Source organism: Oncorhynchus clarkii, chromosome 7 (genome assembly GCF_045791955.1).
Source record: "Oncorhynchus clarkii lewisi isolate Uvic-CL-2024 chromosome 7, UVic_Ocla_1.0, whole genome shotgun sequence".
Classification (NCBI taxonomy): Eukaryota; Metazoa; Chordata; class Actinopteri; order Salmoniformes; family Salmonidae; genus Oncorhynchus; species Oncorhynchus clarkii.
Window position 1 is genome coordinate 3,772,844 of NC_092153.1, and position 22,910 is coordinate 3,795,753.

General features: G+C 51.4%; 1 protein-coding gene across 1 annotated transcript in view; it reads right to left on the bottom strand.

Moving 5' to 3' along the window:
- Positions 1-695: 695 nt before the first annotated feature.
- The window catches only part of LOC139412752 (ras GTPase-activating protein 3-like), a 141,318-nt gene continuing 119,103 nt past the window's right edge, over positions 696-22,910 (bottom strand). The window contains exons 17-23 of the mRNA XM_071159438.1: positions 15,371-15,444; positions 14,311-14,417; positions 9,284-9,366; positions 6,476-6,684; positions 3,782-3,885; positions 3,214-3,397; positions 696-2,821 (exon numbers count right to left, since the gene is read on the bottom strand). Of these exons, the coding sequence (XP_071015539.1) occupies positions 2,746-2,821; positions 3,214-3,397; positions 3,782-3,885; positions 6,476-6,684; positions 9,284-9,366; positions 14,311-14,417; positions 15,371-15,444 (837 nt within the window). The 3' untranslated portion in view covers positions 696-2,745. The remainder of the gene's footprint in view (positions 2,822-3,213; positions 3,398-3,781; positions 3,886-6,475; positions 6,685-9,283; positions 9,367-14,310; positions 14,418-15,370; positions 15,445-22,910) is intronic.

Consider the following 22,910-nt stretch of genomic DNA (forward strand, 5'->3'; position numbering starts at 1 on the left):
TGACTTGCTTCTGAAGCTAAGCAGGGTTGGTCCTGGTCAGCAGTGTACCACCCTGCATACCACTGCTGACTTGCTTCTGAAGCTAAGCAGGGTTGGTCCTGGTCAGCAGTGTACCACCCTGCATACCACTGCTGGCTTGCTTCTGAAGCTAAGCAGGGTTGGTCCTGGTCAGTTCCTGGATGGGAGACCAGATGCTGCTAGAAGTGGTGTTGGAGGGCCAGTAGGAGGCACTCTTTCCTCTGGTCTAAAAAAAAATATCCCAATTCCCCAGGGCAGTGATTGGGGACACTGCCCTGTGTAGGGGGACGTTAAACAGGTGTCCTGACTCTCTGAGGTCATTAAAGATCCCATGGCACTTATCGTAAGAGTAGTGGTGTTAACCCCTGGTGTCCTGGCTAAATTCCCAATCTGGCCCTCAAAACCATCACGTTCACCTATTAATCCCCAGTTTACAATTGGCTCATTCATCCCCTGTAATTATTCCCCAGGTCATTGTCTAATCATTCCTCCTCTCCCCTGTAACTATTCCCCAGGTCGTTGTCTAATCATTCCTCCTCTCCCCTGTAACTATTCCCCAGGTCGTTGCTGTAAATGAGAACGTGTTCTCAGTCAACTTACCTGGTTAAAATAACGGATGAATAAATGTAAAAATCTTCCTGCAACACATTCTGAATGAAAGCCACTCAGACAACAACCGGTTTGCAATAATGTTGCCTTCATTTAGTTATTTCCAGGACAAAACAAGCTCATTTTAAACCATTCAGTTGTTCTGTACAGAGATACATAATAACTTCTTCTTAATACTCTTGATATATTTACACTGTTATCCTTCAGCAGGGGCGTTTTAGAAGAGGGAATTCCTGGGAAGGTGGATTAGGGTTATCATTTTTAGGGGGGGGCAATTTGAAGATGCTAGTCTGAAGATATAAAACACAAGGAGCATTAAAGTACAGACTATTCTGTAGGACAAGACGCTAGTCTGAAGATATAAAACACACTCAATGTTGAGGACCATCAAACATTTAAAAAAAAAAAAAAACACAAAGATAGAAAATATACATTTGTAGCAATTGGCATTATGGTTTTTAAATAGGTTGTGGTGTGGAGATATACAAAGATATCTCAGCAACACATATGGGCTTGGTTCAGAAATACAGATGTAGAAAATATAGTCTGGGTACCAGCCTGTTTAGCTAGCTTTCCATTAGGAAACAACGACATAGGAGTGGAATGTTATCTAACCAGACCGGTAGCCAGACTACAGAAGACGGTCTGCCATCATGGAAGACTCTGTACCTAACAACACCCACGGACTACAGAGAGAATGGATGCCCAGCTAGATCTGATGCGTTGGACATAGCAACCAGTCACAGGGTTAGTTCTGTTGGTTTGGACATAGCAACCAGTCACCAGGTTAGATCTGTTGCTTTGGACATATCAACCAGTCACAGGGTTAGATCTGTTGGTTTGGACATAGCAACCAGTCAACGGGTTAGTTTAGTTGGTTTCCCACAATGCAGAGAGTGAACCATAATGGCCGTACCTTCCATAGGCCCTGGACCTGACCATTAACTAGATTCACAGCAGGAGAAATCTGAGGGAATGCATACACAACTGGGATTTGTAGTTCTGACCCAGGGACAGGGTACAGGCCAGGAGGCAGTAGAGTTCTGACCCAGACCAGGAGGCAGCAGAGTTCTTACCCAGGGACAGGGTACAGGCCAGGAGGCAGTAGAGTTCTGACCCAGGGACAGGGTACAGGCCAGGAGGCAGCAGAGTTCTGACCCAGACCAGGAGGCAGCAGAGTTCTTACCCAGGGACAGGGTACAGGCCAGGAGGCAGTAGAGTTCTGACCCAGGGACAAGGTACAGGCCAGGAGGCAGTAGAGTTCTGACCCAGGGACAGGGTACAGGCCAGGAGGCAGTAGAGTTCTGACCCAGGGACAGGGTACAGGCCAGGAGGCAGTAGAGTTCTGACCCAGGGACAGGGTACAGGCCAGGAGGGAGCAGAGTTCTGACCCAGGGACAGGATACAGACCAGGAGGCAGCAGAGTTCTTACCCAGGGACAGGGTACAGGCCAGGAGGCAGCAGAGAACTACCAAAATGCAGAACCAGGCTCGGAATTAAAACACTACAACTCTTAAACAATTAAAACAGGACGATCCAGATTGTAAATGAAGGCTGCACTAATCAGTCAGATGAACAGCTAGGGTCCTCATGGTCGCTGTCGCTGACTGATGACCTGCCCGTCTCCTCCCTCTGTCATCATCTTTCCCTGGAAGGAGTGCGGGGGGGGGGGGGGGGGGGGTTAAACACATACATAGTCGGACGTGACCCCAAGTGAACAGTCTTTCAACCTAGAGTTTGGTCTGTGTGACTTGAAATACAAAGGAATCGGTTGTTTTCACACCAGGAATATACCACTTAAACCATTTTGTTATCAAACATTACAGAAACATGAACAACGAAATCAGATTGTTTCAGAAGGTGCTGAGGCAGTAGCTTTATGTCCGTTGTGGGGCGGGGTAAAGTGCGTGGTCACTGGTACACCAACAGTCCAGAGCATTGTGTTGTAGCACATCATCATAGACTATTCTACCCCATTAGACCTCGGCTCTGAGTGTCCGTGTTCTGAAAGATGCACCATGGGAAGCCGTGGACCAGGAGGTAACCAGGAAGTGTTGCTAGGTCTCAGGTCATCGGGGGCGGAGCTCTGCGCTTCATGGCAGAGTTTGGTGGGCGGGGCTAGATGGAGTAGGTGGAGCTCTCAGACTGTTGGTGGATGTAACACTGAAAACTCTTGTCTCCGATTGGATGATCCCTGCGGAACACAGAGAAGAGGGGTGTGGTCAGGAGGGTGAAATGTTACAGAACATTATTACAGAGTGACTGTGTGTGTGTGTGTGTGTGTGTGTATGTGTGTGTGTGTGTGTGTGTGTGTGTGTGTGTGTGTGTGTGTGTGTGTGTGTGTGTGTGTGTGTGTGTGTGTGTGTGTGTGTGTGTGTGTCTGTGAGTGTGTGTGTGTGTGTGTGTGTGTCTGTGAATGTGTGTGTGCCTGCGTGTGTGTGTGTGTGAATGTGTGTGTGTGTGAGAATGTCCACTACATGGACCCTTCTAGACTGTTAGTACTGTACCGGACCAGACCCAGACCAGAACCAGACCTGTCCCGGACCTGTCCCGGACCAGAACCAGCCACAGTAGAAAGAGACTTACTGGCTGCCGATCTTGGTCTTCCTGAACATGTCTCGTTTGTACTTGGTGTGCTGCTGCTCCAGTGTCTGAACAGAGGAGATGATGACTCTCAGGGTCTTATAGGTCTCCCGGGGATCGTCGATGAGGAAGCAGGAATACTCCTCCTGCTCTGGGCCGTCATATACCGATCTACTGCCACAGGCCTCTAGAGGGGAGAGGACACGGTCAGGCAGAGAGACTCACACACACACAGGCCTCTGGAGAGGAGGAGGACACGGTCAGGCAGAGAGACTCACACACACAGGCCTCTGGAGAGGAGGAGGACACAGTCAAGCTGAGAGACTCACACACACACAGGCCTCTGGAGAGGAGGAGGACACGGTCAGGCTGAGAGACTCACACACACACACAGGCCTCTGGAGGGGAGGAGGACACGGTCAGGCAGAGAGACTCACACACACACAAACACACACACACACACACACACACACACACACACACACACACACACACACACACACACACACACACACACACACACACACACACACACACACACACACACACACACACAGTGTGTATATCTGACCTTGCATGTTGACCAGTTTGTTCATGTACGTGCTGAACAGGCAGTAGATTCTCTCAGCCTCTCTGTCTCCGTCCACATCCAGCTGAATGTTGGCTGGGAGGCCCCTGAGACACAGAAACAACTACATCATGATTACCACGGCCCACTGGGAGGCCCCTGAGACACCGAAACAACTACATCATGATTACCACGACCCACTGGGAGGCCCCTGAGACACAGAAACAACTACATCATGATTACCACGACCCACTGGGAGGCCTCTGAGACACAGAAACAACTACATCATGATTACCACGACCCACTGGGAGGCCTCTGAGACACAGAAACAACTACATCATGATTACCACGACCCACTGGGAGGCCCCTGAGACACAGAAACAACTACATCCTGATTACCACGACCCACTGGGAGGCCTCTGAGACACAGAAACAACTACATCATGATTACCACGACCCACTGGGAGGCCTCTGAGACACAGAAACAACTATATCATGATTACCACGACCCACTGGGAGGCCTCTGAGACACAGAAACAACTACATCATGATTACCACGACCCACTGGGAGGCCCCTGAGACACAGAAACAACTACATCATGATTACCACGACCCACTGGGAGGCCTCTGAGACACAGAAACAACTACATCATGATTACCACGACCCACTGGGAGGCCCCTGAGACACAGAAACAACTACATCCTGATTACCACGACCCACTGGGAGGCCTCTGAGACACAGAAACAACTACATCATGATTACCACGACCCACTGGGAGGCCCCTGAGACACAGAAACAACTACATCATGATTACCACGGCCCACTGGGAGGCCTCTGAGACACAGAAACAACTACATCATGATTATCATGACCCACTGGGAGGCCTCTGAGACACAGAAACAACTACATCATGATTACCACGACCCACTGGGAGGCCTCTGAGACACAGAAACAACTACATCATGATTACCACGACCCACTGGGAGGCCTCTGAGACACAGAAACAACTACATCATGATTACCACGACCCACTGGGAGGCCTCTGAGACACAGAAACAACTACATCATGATTACCACGACCCACTGGGAGGCCCCTGAGACACAGAAACAACTACATCATGATTACCACGACCCACTGGGAGGCCTCTGAGACACAGAAACAACTATATCATGATTACCATGCCTCTGAGACACAGAAACAACTACATCATGATTACCACGACCCACTGGGAGGCCTCTGAGACACAGACACAACTACATCATGATTACCATGCCTCTGAGACACAGAAACAACTACATCATGATTACCATGCCTCTGAGACACAGAAACAACTACATCATGATTACCATGCCTCTAAACACAGAAACAACTACATCATGATTACTACTGACCCACTGGGAGGCCTCTGAGACACAGAAACAACTACATCATGATTACCATGCCTCTGAGACACAGAAACAACTACATCATGATTACCACGACCCACTGGGAGGCCTCTGAGACACAGAAACAACTACATCATGATTACCATGCCTCTGAGACACAGAAACAACTACATCATGATTACCACGCCCCACTGGGAGGCCTCTGAGACACAGAAACAACTACATCATGATTACCACGGCCCACTGGGAGGCCTCTGAGACACAGAAACAACTACATCATGATTACCACGGCCCACTGGGAGGCCTCTGAGACACAGAAACAACTACATCATGATTACCATGCCTCTGAGACACAGAAACAACTACATCATGATTACCATGACCCACTGGGAGGCCTCTGAGACACAGAAACAACTACATCATGATTACCACGACCCACTGGGAGGCCCCTGAGACACAGAAACAACTACATCATGATTACCACGACCCACTGGGAGGCCCCTGAGACACAGAAACAACTACATCATGATTACCACGACCCACTGGGAGGCCCCTGAGACACAGAAACAACTACATCATGATTACCACGACCCACTGGGAGGCCCCTGAGACACAGAAACAACTACATCATGATTACCACGACCCACTGGGAGGCCTCTGAGACACAGAAACAACTACATCATGATTACCACGACCCACTGGGAGGCCTCTGAGACACAGAAACAACTACATCCTGATTACCACGACCCACTGGGAGGCCTCTGAGACACAGAAACAACTACATCATGATTACCATGACCCCTTCACTGACCCCTTCCCTGAACCCTCTACTGACCCCTTTACTGACCCCTCTACTGACCCTTTCCCTGACCCCTCTACTGACCCCTTCACTGACCCCTTCACTGACCCCTCTACTGACCCCTCTACTGACCCCTTCACTGACCCCTCTACTGACCCCTCTACTGACCCCTTCACTGACCCCTTCACTGACCCCTCTACTGACCCCTTCACTGACCCCTCTACTGACCCCTCTACTGACCCCTCTACTGACCCCTTCATTGACCTCTTCACTGACCCCTCTACTGACCCCTCTACTGACCCCTTCCCTGACCCCTTCCCTGACCCCTTCACTGACCCCTCTACTGACCCCTCTACTGACCCCTTCATTGACCTCTTCACTGACCCTTCATTTCCCTCAGATTACACAGATCCACAAAGAATTATAAAACACGTATGGGAGAGACAGAGACAGAGACAGAGACAGACAGAGAGAGAGAGACAGACAGACAGAGAGCAACCCAGTTACTCACCCAGTACAGGGTGTACAGCCTGGTTCTGTGTCGGCAGACATCTTGCAGCAGAGCCAGTGACCGTTGAGGTAAGCTGAGGGGTGGTAGGTGCTCAGTCTCTTCCTGTTGCACTGGCTGACCTTGGTCAGGATGTCTATCCAGTCCCTGGCCTCCACACAGTTATTGGCCTGGATGTAGAGAGCCCTCTCTGGCTGGACTACCTGGAACATCTGGGGGGGGGGGGGGGGGAGAGAGAGAGAGAGAGAGAGAGAGAGACAGAGAGACAGAGAGACAGAGAGATAGAGAGAGAGAGAGAGAGAGAGAGAGAGAGAGAGAGAGAGGGAGATGAGTAAGGCTGTGAACGATCTAAGAGACAAGGCAAGAAGGGCCTTCTGTGCCATCAAAAGGAACATAAAACTCAACATCCAAATTCGGGTCTGGCTAAACATACTACTGTAGAACCCATTAATCTGTAGAACCCATTAATCTGTAGAACCCATTAATCTATAGAACCCATTGCCCTTTATGGTTGTGAGGTCTGGGGTCTGCTCACCAACCAATAATTCACTAAATGGGAAACCCAATATAGACTCTGCATGCAGAATTCTGCCAAAATATCAAATAAACACCAAATAATGCAGAGCAGAATTAGGCCGATACCCGCTAGTTAACAAAAATCCAGAAGAGAGCTGTTCAATTCTACAACCACCTAAAAGGAAGAGATGCCCACACATGTCCACCACAAAGCCATCACCTACAGAGAGATGAACCTGGAGAAGAGTTCCCTAAGCAAGCTGGTTCTGGGGCTCTGTTCACAAACAGAAACACACCCCACAGAGCCCCAGGACAGCAGCACAATTAGACCCAATCAAATCATGAGAAAATAAAAGGATAATTACTTGACACACTGGAAAAAAATCTACCAAAAACAGAGCAAACTAGAATGCTATTTAGCCCTAAACAGAGAGTACACAGTGGCAGAATACCTGACCACAGTGACTGACCCAAACTTAAGGAAAGCTTTGACTATGTACAGACTCAGTGAGCATAGCCTTGCTATTGAGAAAGGCCGCCGTAGAAAGACATGGCTCTCAAGAGAAGACAGGCTATGAATTGAGAGGAGGCCCAACTGAACTGAGAGGAGGCCCAACTGAACTGAGAGGAGGCCCACTGAACTGAGAGGAGGCCCACTGAACTGAGAGGAGGCCCACTGAACTGAGAGGAGGCCCAACTGAACTGAGAGGAGGCCCAACTGAACTAAGAGGAGGCCCACTGAACTGAGAGGAGGCCCACTGAACTGAGAGGAGGCCCACTGAATTGAGAGGAGGCCCAACTGAACTGAGAGGAGGCCCACTGAACTGAGAGGAGGCCCACTGAATTGAGAGGAGGCCCACTGAATTGAGAGGAGGCCCACTGAGTTGACAGGAGGCCCACTGAATTGAGAGGAGGCCCACTGAGTTGACAGGAGGCCCACTGAATTGAGAGGAGGCCCACTGAGTTGAGAGGAGGCCCACTGAATTGAGAGGAGGCCCACTGATTTGAGAGGAGGCCCACTGAACTGAGAGGAGGCCCAATGAATTGAGAGGAGGCCCACTGAATTGAGAGGAGAGTACACAGTCATTAGCCCTCTCTGGGCTCGATTACCTGGAACATCCAGGGGGACATCTAGGGGGGGAGGAGGAGGGAGAGAGGGACATGTTACAACCAGCAGTGTATACACCTTCCTCAGGTCTCCGTCTCTAACTCCTGCAGCAGACACCGGTCCTTCCAGACAGTCCTAGAACACAATGTCTATCTAAATAGATCTACAGTCAATACTATCTAGAGTCTGGACTGCTAAGTTGTTTAGACTCATAACAGTCAATACGATCTAGAGTCTGGACCGCTAAGTTGTTTAGACTCATAACAGTCAATACTATCTAGAGTCTGGACCGCTAAGTTGTTTAGACTCATAACAGTCAATACTATCTAGAGTCTGGACCGCTAAGTTGTTTAGACTCATAACAGTCAATACTATCTAGAGTCTAGACTGCTAAGTTGTTTAGACTCATAACAGTCAATACTATCTAGAGTCTGGACCGCTAAGTTGTTTAGACTCATAACAGTCAATACTATCTAGACTCTGGACTGCTAAGTTGTTTAGACTCATAACAGTCAATACTATCTAGAGTCTAGAGTCTAGACTGCTAAGTTGTTTAGACTCATAACAGTCAATACTATCTGGAGTCTGGACCGCTAAGTTGTTTAGACTCATAACAGTCAATACTATCTAGAGTCTGGATCGCTAAGGTGTTTAGGATCATAACGTCAATTAATACCCTGGTAGTTGGTGTTTGGCAGTTGGTGTTTGGTAGTTAGTGTTTGGTAGTTAGTGTTTGGTAGTTGGTGTTTGGCAGTTGGTGTTTGGTAGTTGGTGTTTGGCAGTTGGTGTTTGGTAGTTAGTGTTTGGTAGTTAGTGTTTGGTAGTTAGTGTTTGGTAGTTGGTGTTTGGCAGTTGGTGTTTGGCAGTTGGTGTTTGGTGTTTGGCAGTTGGTGTTTGGTAGTTGGTGTTTGGTAGTTGGTGTTTGGTAGTTGGTGTTTGGTAGTTGGTGTTTGGTAGTTGGTTTTTGGTAGTTGGCAGTTGGTGTTTGGTAGTTGGTGTTTGGTAGTTGGTGTTTGGCAGTTGGTGTTTGGTGTTTGGCAGTTGGTGTTTGGTAGTTGGTGTTTGGTAGTTGGTGTTTGGCAGTTGGTGTTTGGTAGTTGGTGTTTGGTAGTTGGTGTTTGGTAGTTGGTAGTTGGTGTTTGGCATTTGGTGTTTGGTAGTTGGTGTTTGATGGTTTGTATTCTTACGTTCTTCATCTTGAATGACTCTTCCTCCAGTCTCTCTACAGCCAGGATGTTCTCTATGGGGATTCTGCAGAGAGCGCCCTCACCTGGAGAAAACAAGGTACTGCATCAGACACCAGAACAAACAGCTATGTGTGTGTGCGCGTGTGCGTGTGTATTGGGTGGTTTTCTCCCATTGCAGCTCAGCTTTGATTCCTGTTCACAAAGTTAATCATTAACACGATGAATCAACAAAAAACACTGACTCTGTCTTTGGCCGTGCTAGAGGCGTCACTACAGACCCAGGGTTCGATCCCGGGCTGTATCACAACCGGCCGTGATCGGGAGTTCCATAGGGCCGTCATTGTAAATAAGAATTTGTTCGTAACTGACTTGATTAGTTAAATAAAGGTTAAATAAAATAGAGGATGTTGTTCCTACTGTGACCATTAGAACCCAAAACCAGATGGCAGCGCAAACCACCGCATTTAACCACGATGAGGGACTGGAAACATGGACGAGTACAAACAGACAATCAAACAGGCAAAGATATATTATAGGGTCAAAGTGGAGTTGTCAGGGACTCCAGAAAGTCCTGGATTATAGAGGAAAAACGAGCCAAGTCGCGGACACAGACGCCTCACCGCCAGACAAGCTGAACACCTTTATCACACCCTTCGAGGAAAACAACTCACAGCCACCGACGTGGGCCCCCGCTGCTCACGAGGACCGAATCAAATCAAATGTTATTTTTAGGCTCCAGATCTCTGTAGCCGACGTGAGTAGGACATTCAAGCGTGTTAACCCTCGCAATGCTGTCGGCCCGGGCTTCATCCCAAGCCGCGTTTTCAGACCATGTGCAGACCAACTGGCTGGAGTGTTTACCGACATTTTCAACCTCTCCCTATCCCAGTCTGCTGTCCCCACTTGCTTCAAGATGGCCACCATTGTTCCTGTACCCAAGAAAGCTGAACTAAGTGACTATCGCCCTGGAGCACCGACTTCTGTCATCATGAAGCGCTTTGAAAGGCTAGAATCTCCACCACACACGACACGCTTGACCCACTATAATTTTCATACTGCCCCAACGTTGGCTCCCTCTGCTGGGAGTACACAGGCTGGGTACCCCGACGCTGATGGCTCCAAGTAGAGGAAATTAGGGGAGCATGCCAACCAGCCGTGCAGGCCACATAAAGGGAGCACCATGGCACCCCCGCGAGAGACAGACACGGCGCAGAGTCTGAGAAGAAGGACCGAGCCGAACGTCAGTTATTTTGTTGTTATGTTTATTTTGTTTCCAAGTAAAGTCGGATTTTCTGACTAGAAACTCCCCGTCTCTGTGTTCATCTCTGCAAACTCAACCCAACAGCCCACCGTTTACCACACGGGGGGGGTATTTGGAAATAGCCCCAACAGCCCACCGTTTACCACACGGGGGGGGTATTTGGAAATAGCCCCAACACCCCACCGTTTACCACACGGGGGGGGTAGTTGGAAATAGCCCCAATACCCATCGGTTTACCACACGGGGGGGGTATTTGGAAATAGTCCCAATACCCATCGGTTTACCACACGGGGGGGGGGGGGGTATTTGGAAATAGTCCCAACACCCAACGGTTTACCACACGGGGGGGTATTTTTAGACATAGCCCCAACACCCCACGGTTTACCACACGGGGGGGTATTTGGAAATAGGTTACCACACGATGTCAGCGATTGGGTGCAGATATGTAGGCGGAGTCAGGCGCAGGACACAGGTTTGAGCAACACAACAGAGTTTACTCACAAAAGTCAAGACTAGGAAAATACATACACACTAAATCCTACAACAACCAGTAAGACTCCAACAATCACGGACAGGACAGAAATGTATGCCAGAGGGTTAAATAAGGAACATGATATGGGGATTGAAACCAGGTGTGTGTAACACAGACAAAACAAAACTAAACTGAAACATGGATCGTGGTGACTAGAAGGCCGGCGACGTCGATCACCAAACGCCACCTGAACAGGGAGAAGGGCCGACTGAAACATGGATCGGTGGTGACTAGAAGGCCGGCGACGTCGACCACCCGAACAGGGAGAAGGGTCGACTGAAACATGGATCGTGGTGACTAGAAGGCCGGCGACGTCGACCACCCGAACAGGGAGAAGGGTCGACTGAAACATGGATCGTGGTGACTAGAAGGCCGGCGACGTCGACCACCCGAACAGGGAGAAGGGTCGACTGAAACATGGATCGTGGTGACTAGAAGGCCGGCGACGTCGACCACCCGAACAGGGAGAAGGGTCGACTGAAACATGGATCGTGGTGACTAGAAGGCCGGCGATGTCGACCACCCGAACAGGGAGAAGGGTCGACTGAAACATGGATCGTGGTGACTAGAAGGCCGGCGCCGAACAAGGAGAAGGGCCGACTTCGGCGGAAGTCGTGACACACGAGGTATTTGGAAGTAGCCACAGGTTGGTTTTTAAATACTGTCAATACCGTTGAAAACTATTTCTTCAAAGTTTTTCAATACATTTTAATATTTTTGCTACCTTTTTTAAGTAAGAACCTGCCGTCAACTTGTGCAAAACACGTTAGGAGATAAAGCGTTGTTCATTTCCCCGGGTCACATTATCTCACATTATGAAGATTATCTCACATTATCTCACATTATGAAGATTATCTCACATTATCTCACATTATGAAGATTATCGCACATTGTCTCACATTATGAAGATTATCTCACATTATGAAGATTATCGCACATTATCTCACATTACCTCACAGTATCTCTCATTATGAAGATTATCTCACATTATCTCACATTATGAAGATTATCTCACATTACCTCACATTATCTCTCATTATGAAGATTATCTCACATTATCTCACATTATGAAGATTATCTCACATTATGAAGATTATCTCACATTAGCCACATTATCCACATTATCTCACATTATGAAGATTATCTCACATTATCACACATTATCGCACATAATGAAGATTATCATAGTCCCTCAAAACATTTGAGCCACCCACATTATCCCACATTATCTCACGGTATCATACATTAATCTGCATTATCCCACATGATCTCACATTAATTCACATTATCTCACATTATCCCACATTAACTCACATTATCGCACATAATGAAGATTATCATAGTTCCTCAAAGCATTTGAGCCAGCCACATTATCCCACATTATCTCACGGTATCATACATTAATCTGCATTATCCCACATGATCTCACATGATCTCACATCAATTCACATTATCCCACATTATCTCACATTATCCCACATTAACTCACATTATCTCACATTATGAAGATTATCATAGTTCCTCAAAGCATTTGAGCCAGTCATGTGTTTGTTTGTAAATAGCACAACGAGAGAAATACACAGGATATTACTGCAACACATTCTGCAGAAAATAGCTTCAGTTTCATCAGATGACAACAGAACGCTATGTGGTTGGTAGCCAGTAAATGAGCTGATAATGAAAAACAAGGTATTTTTTGTTTGTTTAGCAAAAAACGATGCATGGTCATCTTAGCTTATCTTATTCTAATGTTTACCATAGAAAGAATGTAGTCAGCTACATTGACTGATGTTTTGCTTAAAAGTTCATATTACATTTTACTGGAGAACAGTAGGCTGACTACACCTGGAAAAGGACTGGAGAACAGTAGGCTGGCTACACCTGGAAAAGGACTGGAGAACAGTAGACTGGCTACACCTGGAAAAGGACTGGAGAACAGTAGACTGGCTACACCTGGAAAAGGACTGGAGAACAGTAGGCTGGCTACACCTGGAAAAGGACTGGAGAACAGTAGGCTGGCTACACCTGGAAAAGAACTGGAGAACAGTAGGCTGGCTACACCTGGAAAAGTACTGGAGAACAGTAGGCTGGCTACACCTGGAAAACTACTGGAGAAGAGTAGGCTGGCTACACCTGGAAAAGGACTGGAGAACAGTAGGCTGGCTACACCTGGAAAAGGACTGGAGAACAGTAGGCTGGCTACACCTGGAAAAGGACTGGAGAACAGTAGGCTGGCTACACCTGGAAAATAACTGGAGAACAGTAGGCTGGCTACACCTGGAAAAGGACTGGAGAACAGTAGACTGGCTACACCTGGAAAAGAACTGGAGAACAGTAGGCTGGCTACACCTGGAAAAGTACTGGAGAAGAGTAGGCTGGCTACACCTGGAAAAGGACTGGAGAACAGTAGGCTGGCTACACCTGGAAAAGGACTGGAGAACAGTAGGCTGGCTACACCTGGAAAAGGACTGGAGAACAGTAGGCTGGCTACACCTGGAAAAGAACTGGAGAACAGTAGGCTGGCTACACCTGGAAAAGTACTGGAGAACAGTAGGCTGGCTACACCTGGAAAAGGACTGGAGAACAGTAGGCTGGCTACACCTGGAAAAGGACTGGAGAACAGTAGGCTGGCTACACCTGGAAAACTACTGGAGAAAAGTACCTTCTCAAACCTACTGCACACTGCAATCTCCCACATACTGCACACTGCAATCTCCCACATACTGCACACTGTCATCTCTATCACATAGTGGGTACCATTTAACTACACCTATATAACACATAGTGGATACCATCTAACTACACCTCTATAACACATAGTAGATACCATCTAACTACACCTCTATAACACATAGTGGGTACCATTTAACTACACCTATATAACACATAGTGGATACCATCTAACTACACCTCTATAACACATAGTGGATACCATCTAACTACACCTCTAAAACACACGGTGGATACCATCTAACTACACCTCTATAACACACAGTGGATACCATCTAACTACACCTCTATAACACACAGTGGATACCATCTAACTACACCTCTTTAACACATAGTGGATACCATCTAACTACACTTCAATAACACATAGTGGATACCATCTAACTACACCTCTATAACACACGGTGGATACCATCTAACGAGATCTTGAGCACACAGACAGACCAGACGTAGAACCAGGCCTGACAACCCGTAGAAGAGCCCCCACAAACCTCCAGCAGTTACCTTTGGTTTTGTGGTAGGTAAACTCATGGTTAGTGAGGCGAAACCACCTCTTCTTGAAGTTCTTCATCCCAAAACGGTTCCTCCCCTGGGCTCGCTTGATCATGAACCTGGAGAGAAGAAGAAATGAGTGATTGACTGAAGGAGGAAGAGATCGCCAGGAGAGATAATCAGACAGAGAGGTCTTCAGAGAAACACACGAGGTGAAGGACAGGCAGGACGGGCCTGATCCAATACTACTGTAGAGATACCAGGTTATATAGGTTCAGTAGTGAGTCAGGGGCCTGATCCAATACTACTGTAGAGATACCAGATTATATAGGTTCAGTAGTGAGTCTGGGGCCTCATCCAATACTACTGTAGAGATACCAGGTTATATAGGTTCAGTAGTGGGTCTGGGAACTGATCCAATACCACTGTAGAGATACCAGGTTATATAGGTTCAGTAGTGGGTCTGGGAACTGATCCAATACTACTGTAGAGATACCAGGTTATATAGGTTCAGTAGTGAGTCTGGGGCCTGATCCAATACTACTGTAGAGATACCAGGTTATATAGGTTCAGTAGTGAGTCTGGGGCCTGATCCAATACTACTGTAGAGATACCAGGTTATATAGGTTCAGTAGTGAGTCTGGGGCCTGATCCAATACTACTGTAGAGATACCAGGTTATATAGGTTCAGTAGTGAGTCTGGGGCATATTGTTGATTAGTTCTCTCTCTCTTACCCCCTGTGTTCTCCCCTGTGTTCTCTCTCTTACCCCTAACCCCCTCAGTGTTACCCCCTGTGTTCTCTCTCTCTTACCCCTAACCCCCTCAGTGTTACCCCCTGTGTTCTCTCTCTCTTACCCCTAACCCCCTCAGTGTTACCCCCTGTGTTCTCTCTCTTAGCCCTAACCCCCTCAGTGTTACCCCCTGTGTTCTCTCTCTCTTACCCCTAACCCCCTCAGTGTTACCCCCTGTGTTCTCTCTCTCTTACCCCTAACCCCCTCAGTGTTACCCCCTGTGTTCTCTCTCTCTTACCCCTAACCCCCCCAGTGTTACCCCCTGTGTTCTCTCTCTTACCCCTCTTTCAGCATGATGGGAGTCTCGATACTCTTCTGGTTCCATCTCCCTGACGACGAGATTAGGTCCAGGAACTACAGACAGACAGACGGCGCATCTCAAATTTAAATTTTTACATTTTAGTCATTTTAATAGACTCTCTTATCCAGAGCGACTTACAATAGCAATTAGCGTTTACGTGCCTTGCTCAAGGGCACATCGGCAGATTTTTCACCTAGTCATCTCGGGGATTCGAACCGGTGACCTTTCAGCTCTGAAATCGCTTATGCTACCTATGCCAAATCACACCCTTTTCACTATGTAGTGCACTACTTCTGACCAGAGCCTAGGCAACATCACCTCCGCCACGCAGACTCTCAACACGGGGGCCCCCCAGGGGTGTGTGCTTAGCCCCCTCCTGTAACCCCTGTTTACCCACAACTGTGTGGCCATGCACGACTCCAACTCCATCATCAAATATGCTGGACGACACGACGGTGGTAGGGCCTGATCACCGACAGCGATGAGACAGCCTATAGGGAGGAGGTCAGAGACCTGGTGGTAGGGCCTGATCACCGACAGGGAGGAGACAGCCTATAGGGAGGAGGGAGGAGGGAGGAGGGAGGAGACCTGGTGGTAGGGCCGGATCACCGACAGGGAGGAGACAGCCTATAGGGAGGAGGGAGGAGGGAGGAGACCTGGTGGTAGGGCCGGATCACCGACAGGGAGGAGACAGCCTATAGGGAGGAGGGAGGAGGGAGGAGACCTGGTGGTAGGGCCGGATCACCGGCAGGGAGGAGACAGCCTATAGGGAGGAGGTCAGAGACCTGGTGGTAGGGCCTGATCACCGAAAGGGAGGAGGTCAGAGACCTGGTGGTAGGCCTGATCACCGACAACGATGAGACAGCCTATAGGGAGGAGGTCAGAGACCTGGTGGTAGGGCCTGATCACCGACAACGATGAGAGCCTATAGGGAGGAGGGAGGAGGTCAGAGACCTGGTGGTAGGGCCTGATCACCGACAGGGAGGAGACAGCCTATAGGGAGGAGGTCAGAGACCTGGTGGTAGGGCCTGATCACTGACAACGATGAGACAGCCTATAGGGAGGAGGTCAGAGACCTGGTGGTAGGGCCTGATCACCGACAACGATGAGACAGCCTATAGGGAGGAGGGAGGAGGTCAGAGACCTGGTGGTAGGGCCTGATCACCGACAGGGAGGAGACAGCCTATAGGGAGGAGGTCAGAGACCTGGTGGTAGGGCCTGATCACCGACAACGATGAGACAGCCTATAGGGAGGAGGGAGGAGACCTGGTGGTAGGGCCTGATCACCGACAACGATGAGACAGCCTATAGGGAGGAGGGAGGAGACCTGGTGGTAGGGCCTGATCACCGACAGGGAGGAGACAGCCTATAGGGAGGAGGGAGGAGACCTGGTGGTAGGGCCTGATCATCGACAACGATGAGACAGCCTATAGGGAGGAGGTCAGAGACCTGGTGGTAGGGCCTGATCACGACAGGGAGGAGGTCAGAGACCTGGTGGTAGGCCTGATCACCGACAACGATGAGACAGCCTATAGGGAGGAGGGAGGAGACCTGGTGGTAGGGCCTGATTACCGACAGGGAGGAGACAGCCTATAGGGAGGAGGTCAGAGACCTGGTGGTAGGGCCTGATCACCGACAACGATGAGACAGCCTATAGGGAGGAGGTCAGAGACCTGGTGGTAGGGCCTGATCACCGACAGGGAGGAGACAGCCTATAGGGAGGAGGGAGAAGACCTGGTGGTAAGGCCTGATCACCGACAGGGAGGAGACAGCCTATAGGGAGGAGGGAGGAGACCTGGTGGTAGGGCCTGATCACCGACAGGGAGGAGACAGCCTATAGGGAGGAGGTCAGAGACCTGGTGGTAGGGCCTGATCACCGACAACGATGAGACAGCCTATAGGGAGGAGGTCAGAGACCTGGTGGTAGGCCTGATCACCGACAACGATGAGACAGCCTATAGGGAGGAGGGAGGAGGTCAGAGACCTGGTGGTAGGGCCTGATCACCGACAGGGAGGAGGTCAGAGACCTGGTGGTAGGCCTGATCACCGACAACGATGAGACAGCCTATAGGGAGGAGGTCAGAGACCTGGTGGTAGGGCCTGATCACCGACAGGGAGGAGGTCAGAGACCTGGTGGTAGGCCTGATCACCGACAACGATGAGACAGCCTATAGGGAGGAGGGAGGAGACCTGGTGGTAGGGCCTGATCATCGACAACGATGAGACAGCCTATAGGGAGGAGGGAGGAGACCTGGTGGTAGGGCCTGATCACCGACAGGGAGGAGGTCAGAGACCTGGTGGTAGGCCTGATCACCGACAGGGAGGAGACAGCCTATAGGGAGGAGGTCAGAGACCTGGTGGTAGGGCCTGATCACCGACAACGATGAGACAGCCTATAGGGAGGAGGTCAGAGACCTGGTGGTAGGGCCTGATCACCGACAACGATGAGAGCCTATAGGGAGGAGGGAGGAGGTCAGAGACCTGGTGGTAGGGCCTGATCACCGACAGGGAGGAGGTCAGAGACCTGGTGGTAGGCCTGATCACCGACAACGATGAGACAGCCTATAGGGAGGAGGGAGGAGACCTGGTGGTAGGGCCTGATCATCGACAACGATGAGACAGCCTATAGGGAGGAGGGAGGAGACCTGGTGGTAGGGCCTGATCACCGACAGGGAGGAGGTCAGAGACCTGGCTGTAGGCCTGATCACCGACAGGGAGGAGACAGCCTATAGGGAGGAGGTCAGAGACCTGGTGGTAGAGCCTGATCACCGACAACGATGAGACAGCCTATAGGGAGGAGGTCAGAGACCTGGTGGTAGGGCCTGATCACCGACAACGATGAGAGCCTATAGGGAGGAGGGAGGAGGTCAGAGACCTGGTGGTAGGGCCTGATCACCGACAGGGAGGAGACAGCCTATAGGGAGGAGGTCAGAGACCTGGTGGTAGGCCTGATCACCGACAACGATGAGACAGCCTATAGGGAGGAGGGAGGAGACCTGGTGGTAGGGCCTGATTACCGACAGGGAGGAGACAGCCTATAGGGAGGAGGGAGGAGACCTGGTGGTAGGGCCTGATCACCGACAGGGAGGAGACAGCCTATAGGGAGGAGGTCAGAGACCTGGTGGTAGGGCCTGATCACCGACAACGATGAGACAGCCTATAGGGAGGTCAGAGACCTGGTGGTAGGGCCTGATCACCGACAACGATGAGACAGCCTATAGGGAGGAGGGAGGAGGTCAGAGACCTGGTGGTAGGGCCTGATCACCGACAACGATGAGAGCCTATAGGGAGGAGGGAGGAGGTCAGAGACCTGGTGGTAGGGCCTGATCACCGACAGGGAGGAGGTCAGAGACCTGGTGGCAGGCCTGATCACCGACAACGATGAGACAGCCTTTAGGGAGGAGGGAGGAGACCTGGTGGTAGGGCCTGATCACCGACAACGATGAGACAGCCTATAGGGAGGTCAGAGACCTGGTGGTAGGCCTGATCACCGACAACGATGAGACAGCCTATAGGGAGGAGGGAGGAGACCTGGTGGTAGGGCCTGATCACCGAAAGGGAGGAGGTCAGAGACCTGGTGGTAGGCCTGATCACCGACAACGATGAGACAGCCTATAGGGAGGAGGGAGGAGACCTGGTGGTAGGGCCTGATCACCGACAACGATGAGACAGCCTATAGGGAGGAGGGAGGAGACCTGGTGGTAGGGCCTGATCACCGACAGGGAGGAGACAGCCTATAGGGAGGAGGGAGGAGACCTGGTGGTAGGGCCTGATCATCGACAACGATGAGACAGCCTATAGGGAGGAGGTCAGAGACCTGGTGGTAGGGCCTGATCACCGACAGGGAGGAGGTCAGAGACCTGGTGGTAGGCCTGATCACCGACAACGATGAGACAGCCTATAGGGAGGAGGGAGGAGACCTGGTGGTAGGGCCTGATTACCGACAGGGAGGAGACAGCCTATAGGGAGGAGGTCAGAGACCTGGTGGTAGGGCCTGATCACCGACAACGATGAGACAGCCTATAGGGAGGAGGGAGGAGAGCTGGTGGTAAGGCCTGATCACCGACAGGGAGGAGACAGCCTATAGGGAGGAGGGAGGAGACCTGGTGGTAGGGCCTGATCACCGACAGGGAGGAGACAGCCTATAGGGAGGAGGTCAGAGACCTGGTGGTAGGGCCTGATCACCGACAACGATGAGACAGCCTATAGGGAGGAGGTCAGAGACCTGGTGGTAGGCCTGATCACCGACAACGATGAGACAGCCTATAGGGAGGAGGGAGGAGGTCAGAGACCTGGTGGTAGGGCCTGATCACCGACAGGGAGGTCAGAGACCTGGTGGTAGGGCCTGATCACCGACAACGATGAGACAGCCTATAGGGAGGAGGGAGGAGACCTGGTGGTAGGGCCTGATCACCGACAGGGAGGAGGTCAGAGACCTGGTGGTAGGCCTGATCACCGACAACGATGAGACAGCCTATAGGGAGGAGGGAGGAGACCTGGTGGTAGGGCCTGATCACCGACAGGGAGGAGGTCAGAGACCTGGTGGTAGGCCTGATCACCGACAACGATGAGACAGCCTATAGGGAGGAGGGAGGAGACCTGGTGGTAGGGCCTGATCACCGACAGGGAGGAGGTCAGAGACCTGGTGGTAGGCCTGATCACCGACAGGGAGGAGACAGCCTATAGGGAGGAGGTCAGAGACCTGGTGGTAGGGCCTGATCACCGACAACGATGAGACAGCCTATAGGGAGGAGGTCAGAGACCTGGTGGTAGGGCCTGATCACCGACAACGATGAGAGCCTATAGGGAGGAGGGAGGAGGTCAGAGACCTGGTGGTAGGGCCTGATCACCGACAGGGAGGAGGTCAGAGACCTGGTGGTAGGCCTGATCACCGACAACGATGAGACAGCCTATAGGGAGGAGGGAGGAGACCTGGTGGTAGGGCCTGATCACCGACAGGGAGGAGGTCAGAGACCTGGTGGTAGGCCTGATCACCGACAGGGAGGAGACAGCCTATAGGGAGGAGGTCAGAGACCTGGTGGTAGGGCCTGATCACCGACAACGATGAGACAGCCTATAGGGAGGAGGTCAGAGACCTGGTGGTAGGGCCTGATCACCGACAACGATGAGAGCCTATAGGGAGGAGGGAGGAGGTCAGAGACCTGGTGGTAGGGCCTGATCACCGACAGGGAGGAGACAGCCTATAGGGAGGAGGTCAGAGACCTGGTGGTAGGCCTGATCACCGACAACGATGAGACAGCCTATAGGGAGGAGGGAGGAGACCTGGTGGTAGGGCCTGATCACCGACAGGGAGGAGACAGCCTATAGGGAGGAGGTCAGAGACCTGGTGGTAGGGCCTGATCACTGACAACGATGAGACAGCCTAGAGGGAGGAGGTCAGAGACCTGGTGGTAGGGCCTGATCACCGACAACGATGAGACAGCCTATAGGGAGGAGGGAGGAGGTCAGAGACCTGGTGGTAGGGCCTGATCACCGACAGGGAGGAGACAGCCTATAGGGAGGAGGTCAGAGACCTGGTGGTAGGGCCTGATCACCGACAACGATGAGACAGCCTATAGGGAGGAGGGAGGAGACCTGGTGGTAGGGCCTGATCACCGACAACGATGAGACAGCCTATAGGGAGGAGGGAGGAGACCTGGTGGTAGGGCCTGATCACCGACAGGGAGGAGACAGCCTATAGGGAGGAGGGAGGAGACCTGGTGGTAGGGCCTGATCAACGACAACGATGAGACAGCCTATAGGGAGGAGGTCAGAGACCTGGTGGTAGGGCCTGATCACGACAGGGAGGAGGTCAGAGACCTGGTGGTAGGCCTGATCACCGACAACGATGAGACAGCCTATAGGGAGGAGGGAGGAGACCTGGTGGTAGGGCCTGATTACTGACAGGGAGGAGACAGCCTATAGGGAGGAGGTCAGAGACCTGGTGGTAGGGCCTGATCACCGTCAACGATGAGACAGCCTATAGGGAGGAGGTCAGAGACCTGGTGGTAGGGCCTGATCACCGACAGGGAGGAGACAGCCTATAGGGAGGAGGGAGAAGACCTGGTGGTAAGGCCTGATCACCGACAGGGAGGAGACAGCCTATAGGGAGGAGGGAGGAGACCTGGTGGTAGGGCCTGATCACCGACAGGGAGGAGACAGCCTATAGGGAGGAGGTCAGAGACCTGGTGGTAGGGCCTGATCACCGACAACGATGAGACAGCCTATAGGGAGGAGGTCAGAGACCTGGTGGTAGGCCTGATCACCGACAACGATGAGACAGCCTATAGGGAGGAGGGAGGAGGTCAGAGACCTGGTGGTAGGGCCTGATCACCGACAGGGAGGAGGTCAGAGACCTGGTGGTAGGCCTGATCACCGACAACGATGAGACAGCCTATAGGGAGGAGGTCAGAGACCTGGTGGTAGGGCCTGATCACCGACAGGGAGGAGGTCAGAGACCTGGTGGTAGGCCTGATCACCGACAACGATGAGACAGCCTATAGGGAGGAGGGAGGAGACCTGGTGGTAGGGCCTGATCATCGACAACGATGAGACAGCCTATAGGGAGGAGGGAGGAGACCTGGTGGTAGGGCCTGATCACCGACAGGGAGGAGGTCAGAGACCTGGTGGTAGGCCTGATCACCGACAACGATGAGACAGCCTATAGGGAGGAGGTCAGAGACCTGGTGGTAGGGCCTGATCACCGACAGGGAGGACGTCAGAGACCTGGTGGTAGGCCTGATCACCGACAACGATGAGACAGCCTATAGGGAGGAGGGAGGAGACCTGGTGGTAGGGCCTGATCATCGACAACGATGAGACAGCCTATAGGGAGGAGGGAGGAGACCTGGTGGTAGGGCCTGATCACCGACAGGGAGGAGGTCAGAGACCTGGTGGTAGGCCTGATCACCGACAGGGAGGAGACAGCCTATAGGGAGGAGGTCAGAGACCTGGTGGTAGGGCCTGATCACCGACAACGATGAGACAGCCTATAGGGAGGAGGTCAGAGACCTGGTGGTAGGGCCTGATCACCGACAACGATGAGAGCCTATAGGGAGGAGGGAGGAGGTCAGAGACCTGGTGGTAGGGCCTGATCACCGACAGGGAGGAGGTCAGAGACCTGGTGGTAGGCCTGATCACCGACAACGATGAGACAGCCTATAGGGAGGAGGGAGGAGACCTGGTGGTAGGGCCTGATCATCGACAACGATGAGACAGCCTATAGGGAGGAGGGAGGAGACCTGGTGGTAGGGCCTGATCACCGACAGGGAGGAGGTCAGAGACCTGGCTGTAGGCCTGATCACCGACAGGGAGGAGACAGCCTATAGGGAGGAGGTCAGAGACCTGGTGGTAGAGCCTGATCACCGACAACGATGAGACAGCCTATAGGGAGGAGGTCAGAGACCTGGTGGTAGGGCCTGATCACCGACAACGATGAGAGCCTATAGGGAGGAGGGAGGAGGTCAGAGACCTGGTGGTAGGGCCTGATCACCGACAGGGAGGAGACAGCCTATAGGGA